Raw genomic sequence first — 7,711 nt, 5'->3', positions numbered from 1 at the left:
TTGCACGTTTTCCATGGAAAGTTTCTGTGACATGAACTGTCATGTATATCAGCTAAAATTCACGATTCTTGTACGCAGTTTAGCGCCACAGTGGAAGGTGACGTTACCGCGAAGATAAATAAGTCGATAATAGTGTGTGGAATATCCTGTTCGGATGGACACTATCAGATATTGGACACGTTTAATAGAGCACTGATAGAATGAAACAATGAAATCCCTTAGAAATGGCCCTCATTCAAAAGGCGGTCACATTGAATGATGTGTCATTAGCAGAAGAGTGAATGTCATTCGATGACCCTTTCTTAGGGGTGCCAATGAGATGCATAATCAACCCTGGCTCCACGGTTTGCGTATTACTTATAAAGCTGGAGACTCATCTGGAACCCAGCTGAATCTCTCGTTTGTGATGTTTCTTCAGGAAACTGAATGTGCTGCACCAGGCCGCCTCACGTTAAGTTGCCACGATATTCGAGATATCGCGATACATGTATATTTGTAATGCACTACTCATAAGGTTGCTGAAAATTCATCGACAGCCCACAACAGGTTTCACCCTTCTTGAGGCCCATCAGGTAGGCGCAATCCTCAAGTTTCCGTCAAATATTTGTTCTACTTGAGACCAAATAGCAGAAAATGAGCGAAATGCACTCATGTGCAAACTAATTTGGTTATGCGAGAGATCCACCTGGAACCCAGCTGAATCTCCCGTTTGTGTTGTTTCCAGGCAACTGAATGTTGTGCACCAGGGCGCCTCATGTTCCGGTCGCGAAACCGGTCGTGGGCTGTCGACGAATTTTCAGCAACCTTATAAGTAGTGCACTGTTCAGCTATTGACCAATGCGAAAATCTGGAAATTCTTCCGTGAGTAAAAAAGTCATCTGTATTGTGCTGGTCTACAAATGTCGCTGCGTGTCTCAGATTAGGTCCAACTTCATTGATATGTCCTTCGTCACGCTTGTACATTCTGACATATTTTCGAAATGAGCTTTGTTCAATCTCATTCGTCTTGGATGACGAAATATTCTGCTGCCCTGCCTTGGAAACAATAATCTCTTTCATGGGGGGCAACTGTGTTTCAAAACCACTGTATTACTTAAACTTCATGTGTTTGACAGTCATGTTTGAAGACCTTATCCCCATTGAAGACAAAATTGTGTTTACAGCGATTAGCTACTTGGTGTGCTAATGTTGAAGAACCCAAAACACTCATTTTTACATCTTACTTTTTTTCAAAAGGGAAGACTGCTTCCCGGACACGTCGAGAGTAGTGTTTGTGGGCAGTTGGGGGTGGTCTTTGAAAAGAAGCGACTTTCAAGCCAAAATTAACGGGACCGGAGTGGAGTGGTCTTGATTAACGGGTGAGTTCCTTTTTATGGACTAATGCATTTTCTTTTCTATGTTTCCTTTTTCAGCTCTAGTTTATTTGAAAAAATTTGTTCCTTCTGAGCAATGAAGGTTGTGGTACGCACAATTGTTCAACAAATACGAAGACGGAAAATCACATGTAATCGATCATCTAAGAAAAAACCTGGCGTTGTAGGAGAAAAACCGTCACTTGTAAGTTAAAAACTTCCCTCACTCAGCATCACTGGGGTGCCAAGTAGTGAAACTGTTGTGGACCACCTACTGGCACTCGGGTTGGATGGGACCATTCATGAACTGACGTATTTCTAAATAAGGGAACGTGTATCTTTCGACACCCCCACTCAAAATTTAATGGAAAATCTCTGTACACCTACAGATACAGCAAGTGGAAGGAGATAGTCAGTTTGTTTAATCCGAGAGCCTCAGCGTCGTATCATTTGGAATTTGCCTGTCCAGAACATCGATGATACAGTTTTGGTTGTTTCCACCTGGATACAACGAAGCTCTCAAGTTAAAAGTTTTATTGTTATCCTCATCTCCCTCACCACAGAACAACTTAGTGTTCATGAACCGACACATCTCCATATACTTTTTGAACGAACAAAAAGAGGTTTGAATGGAAATCGGATTGAAAACCTTGTACGGACGTTTATTTTGTATTCCAGATGTTCACACTGAAGACATACAAGATCCCGCTGTACATTTCTTCTGATAAAACTAGGGTCTTTTGTGAAGTTGAATAATATGAACGGCTGGATTCATGTATACTTTGAGTAGGGGACTCTCCGGTAGGATTCAGGTTTTTCAGCTGCTTGCACAGGGGTGCAAAGTGTTAGAAAATTCCCATGGTAGTATCCATGACATCTCAGCTTGTGTGAATCCACCCAGTAATTTAGCATTGCATTTAATGTGCATTTATCCCTCCATACATTTAAATGAACGTAGAGTGGAACAAGGGCGAAGTACTATTGCTTAGCTGACTCTTATCCCAATGAAGATTCAGCAAAAAACTCCCTGAGGAAGGAATCAGGAGTGGAAGCGGCTGTATATCATCAACTTTTTTGTGGCATCTTCACAGAATGATAAATGTATGATCCGGGATTGCTTTCCGTGGTATTTAAGAAGATAAGGTGTTGCGTTCAGAGCTTCTCTGAGAGGAACTTTGCCAAACCATTAGGCATTTTGTAGCTGGAAGTCACATTTTTATTTGGTCTGTCCAAAGTCCCAACACCCGTAAGACCTTCATGAAACTGCTCGAAATTGACTGTCTCTGGAGGATATCATTTCAACCGGCAGACTGTAAAGCCCATCCGGAATTAGATACTGCTGCGGAGAGGAAATGGAGAGAGCTAGGCGAACGAAGGGGACTTACTTTTATCAAGTTTGTAGGTAAAACCATTCTAAAGTAACTCCTGGATCGTGCAACGAATGTTTCTAGTTCGCGTTTGCGTTCTTGGGATGAAAAGGTAATGCAATAAGTTGAACATCTCCAGGGCTACGAATTTGAAATTGTTAATCGACCTGCTAGTGAAACAGATTATATCTGTTCTCGCGCTGACACATGAACTTCAGAATATCGTTTTTAACCTACTGTGTGACGGCAGCCCAAACCTGTTAAATGCGTACTTAGCTGAATATCTAGGTGAATCGAGTTGCGTAACAGTTTTGTCTGAATTTGTTTTCTAAAGCTAGTTGTTGCACTTCGACCATTGTTTTGCCGCAAGCCCATGAATGCAGCTGAAAATCATGCAACTGCTTAGGAGTAACACTAGTGGTGGTCAGAAGATCAGAAATGTATACCAAAAATGATGTTTACTCTCGTCCTTCGAGCGTCTAACGCACCGCAGCCACATGAGAAGTGAATGTCAGTTAGAAGTAGTGAAGTTTGGCGAAGTTCATTCACCTGAGCATACGTTTGACCATGATATTAAGGCAATCTGAAACAATAAAGTAGCAGAAACTGTTATTTGTAAGCTAACTTGGTGAAGCAAGACTGGTATGACTGATATGTTTCGCGCGCAGTAATAGCGCGCTGTCTAGTTCCTTGCTCCAAACCGTTATTAAATGTTGAAACGCCAAATTTAAGACAGTTTTGTTGGCACAACTTCCAGTGTGAACACTCCCTAAGAGAAACTGATAAGCACATTTTTGGATTTGTTGATATCGGAAATGACAGTCCACCTGCCGCACCCTATACCGGCAGACACTGGTAGGTAAGGGAAGGTGTTGCATACACTTTCCAGACTTGGCGTTTACAATTTATCGATTCGATATGGCATGAGGGAAACAAAAACTCTTTTTTCAAACATCAGATTGTTTGGTTCTAATTTTGAGGAGCATAGTAACCTAGTAACCTAACGGAAATGGAAAACTAGATTTTCGTGATTGATTTGTGGATTTCGACCAATTTTCTGACACTCCATGACACCAGCTATAAAAAAATCTCGTGCGACATTATTATTTATCCACATTCGTAATAAGGCAAATTATTGAATGCTGAGAGCAAATTAAATATCAGGGTCGGGTAGGTTTTCATTTAAAATTGAACGTTTTTTGAAATTTGTATTTTTTGGTAAATGGAAAAATGACTTTGCTTTTGAAACGAGGTGTTCAAACATTCAATCCGTTTCTGTCTTCAACCAATACGAATGTAAGTACATGTGATTTTAGATGTAGAATTCCATACCAGTGTTTGCACAACACTGAATTAAGGTTGCTGACAGGAGAGCTATGGCTCAACTAGGAATAACGGATGATGAAGATTTAGAAGCTAAATTGACCTATTTTAAATCAATAAATCAATTAACCCAGCTCCTCACTGGCCTGATTGAGCGGGAACAAAATTAACACTGCCGATCTTAGATAGGTGCCTTGCTCTGATGCGTTCAAGTGAAGGGAACTCATAGGAACTCATTGTTCACCCTTTGTCCTGGTAACTGAATAATCCGTTTCACACTAATCTTCCCACTACATGAGCCACAGCATATTTGAGGCTTCTTAAAATCTCGGGACCCCAAAATCCAGTTGATAGCGCTAGACCTTTTATTAACCATCAACACCGCTGATACCAATGAATGATTATTCAGGCAGGAGTGAAGCAGTCAGAAAAAATCAACCCACCGTGAACAAGGCTAGAAATATTCATACACTTTACTAGTAACACTGTGTTAAAAAGGATGTACGCAAAAGGTGTGAGTTCTTCAAAGCCCTAAACAATATGTACCTACTTGCACTTTTGTTGTGACCTGGAACACAGTGACGAAAAACTGGGTGCAATGGAATGCTGTAGTCGCTCCATGTTTACCTGCTACGCAGCACCCAAGCCGTCTTTTGTCAGTGTGTTAGGAAGGGACGTTTGTTACCGTACTGAGAAAACCGTGATCAGACTAATACTTGGTAATTGGCTCACAGTTGGACCTTCTCCACAATAAAAATAGGGTTTTCGCATTTAAAAAAACAGCGAAAGCTATGTTCGGTGCCGAAATTTCCGGTTGGACCACCAAAATACTAGTGATTCGGAAGTAACGATTACCTTGAAAACTGGTTCGGTACTCAAGGTAGACAAAATGACTCATATGTACTGTGATATGGGACAGCGGATATTTTTGCGGAGAAAAGCTAAACTTACTCGTATTACATTTTCAAAGCTCTGTTTCTAAGGCTTACAAAGAATTCAACGTTTCTAGTGTGATACCTAAATTTTATGCACTAATGTTTGTTTTTCAAGATTCTTACACGACAGTTTTTTTACATTCCAATGTTTTCTCCTTTTGCAGCTAAAATTAAAGGTGTGCAAATGCTTCGTTCTTGAACGGCATCCCTCCGGACGGGTTGTGTCGATATGTTGTAAATTTTACCTGTGCCTACCAGAAATGCCCGTTCGCGATTTAACGCTCTAAAAAGGCTGACCACATAGCAATATGGGTAGCACCGTTGCTCAGGCAGGTATCCTAATCTGTTTGGAGTAGAACATTCAACCAAGTTTCGAGAAAGAGTGGACGGATTCTTTACTTGTTGTAAACAAAAATGGTGTTGCTATTCGCGCTAGCTGAATAGGATTTTCCCAAAAACTTCAGTTGTGTAGGCTTGGGATAAAAAGTTTGCGAATCGATCGTATCTTCCAGTCTTCCTTTGGATTCCTACCCACAAATTATCGCTACTTTTTAGCTTTCTCTTTAATGAATCGCTGAAATTTCCGCTTTTTTCAGTGAAGTTGGGCTATTAGATGTTTTTATACATTTAGTGATTTCAGTAATATTTTCAGCTTTTCTACAAGCCATGATTTTCACTTTGATTGCAACATCTCTGTTCTAATGCCTCCAAAAGTTTCATTAACCCCCTCTAGCTCCGGATTTAAACTCTTCTTATCACGACTTGGCTTGTTACAAAAAATGAGTGGTGGGGTGTCAACTCACAGCCTGAGAAGGGCTGATCAATTCGTCAAGCAACTTATAGTTCCAAAGGTCAGTAAATACTCTATTTTCTTGAGGATCACTATAAGAGTAACCCTCTCTAGAAACCTCGTTCGATCTCTTCACAACAAGGTGGCGTGTTCCAAACTTCCCCATCACTCCTTTATCTACTCATACTGAAGCTTTTATCTGTGAAACAAGACCGTATTCTGGAAATTATAACCCTGTGTGTCCTTCCACACTAGATGTCTTGTTATCCTTGGGTATTCCATGGACTGTTAAGAACGTTTATTTTTTACTACAAGGCCACTAATGCAAGCTTCAGTTTCAGTAGTAAAAATTTTGTAACGAATGTTCAATCGTCCTGTTGAATTTAGCTTGACCTTATGATAATTCCCCCATTCATTTGCTTACTCCGCCTATACACTTTTGATCTCCAGTTGTTTTGGGTATTCGTACCCGCCACTCACCTTGTCGCAGAGTCCGTCCTTTCCGACACTTGTGTATTGACATGTGTCTGTGTGTGAATGTGGGCTGCTGACCGACTTACACATGCGCGTTCATGTTCCGTTTGATGAGCCCGCCTTGACTTGTTTTCTCATGGGTTCCGTGTGATCACAGGTCAAATGAGACCGTCATCGGAAGGAACGATGAGCCGTCATTCCGCTCGCCGTTGTTTGGTGTGCGAACGTTGACAGTGCACTGCCCCGGTCAGTGACAGACCTGTGAAAGTTTTAGCGTTACGAACGTAAACAATTGAGGTTTGTTGTAAACATTTGCTTACCCTTGTGTAAATAGTACCGTAGACAGCCCACGACCGGTTTCGCCCTTCTTGGGGCTCATCAGGTAGGCGCAGTTCCCCGGTTTCCGTCAACCTTATGTTCTACTTGAAACCAAATTTCACGAAATTGGCGAATATACGCTTATCTGCAAACTAATTCGTTTCTTTCAAGAGACTCACCTGGAACCCAGCTGAATCTCTCGTTTATGATGTTCTCAGGCAACTGAATGTGCTGCACCAGGCCGCCTCATGTTTCAGTCGCTACGATATTTTGAAATATCGCGATACGTGTATATTTGTAATGTACTACTCATAAGGTTGCTGAAAATCCATCGACAGCCCACGACCGGTATCGCGATTACAGATTTCTTGCTGCATATTCACTCTTTCACGCACAGGAATCCCTTCAAAACCCGCACATTAGTTTCTGGACTTGTCTGCTTGTTGGCAACATAGGCGCACTCAAAAGTTCACAGGTGAATTTATCTCAAATAATTTACCAGTCCTTCGAATGCACAGCCGTTGGCCTTCAGTAAATAGTTCCAGCATCTTCACTATATACGTTCTGTGAAAACGAAGAAGCCGATGCCGGATGGATGATATCAGTTTAGTTCCACTTCATATCATTAGTTTGCCATTCAACGTAGATGCGTAAAATTTCAGGGGGGGATCCCCTGACAGGAACTAAAGAAAGAAAAGCATTCAAATACTCTGATGTTTTTAATGAGATGTTGATGGAATCGCAATCACATACAACTAAGTGTTGACCTCCATGCAATCGAATAATGTGATATGGTAGTACTCTCCATTTTTATCCCGGGCTACCTGTCAAAATCGTTTCGAAACAAGTCTTCAGTGATGAAGAACGACAGTAACTGGTGCGGAGTAAATCCTGATTTCCTAAACAAACTTTATGTCATTTCAAATAAAGACGTGATTCTTAATATTTTTTTGACAATCATCAATCATGCAGTTATTTGTTTCCTTTCGAATTTCTGCTTGCGGGGCAGCTTCATTGCTGCACACCACTTTGGAAGTTGATTTGGTCATGTTGGCATCAGTTGGGTTTGTTTGACCTCAGGGCTTTCGGTCCATACCAGATATGTCGACCAGCCCATGGACAACAAAGCTGCGGTAGGATGGTCCAAGAGAA

The 7,711-nt window shown here is 41.3% G+C and overlaps 1 protein-coding gene across 1 annotated transcript; it reads left to right on the top strand.

Annotated features, from left to right (window-relative positions):
• Positions 1–1,449: 1,449 nt before the first annotated feature.
• Positions 1,450–6,874, top strand: T265_04592 (hypothetical protein; the record flags this gene model as incomplete). The annotated part of the gene is made up of 2 exons (XM_009169367.1): positions 1,450–1,557; positions 6,731–6,874. The coding sequence occupies 2 exons, from the start codon at positions 1,450–1,452 to the stop codon at positions 6,872–6,874; spliced, it is 252 nt and encodes an 83-aa protein (XP_009167631.1).
• Positions 6,875–7,711: the final 837 nt, after the last annotated feature.

This window comes from Opisthorchis viverrini, assembly GCF_000715545.1.
Source record: "Opisthorchis viverrini unplaced genomic scaffold opera_v5_77, whole genome shotgun sequence".
NCBI lineage: Eukaryota > Metazoa > Platyhelminthes > Trematoda > Opisthorchiida > Opisthorchiidae > Opisthorchis > Opisthorchis viverrini.
This window is presented reverse-complemented; position numbering and strand designations above follow the sequence as displayed.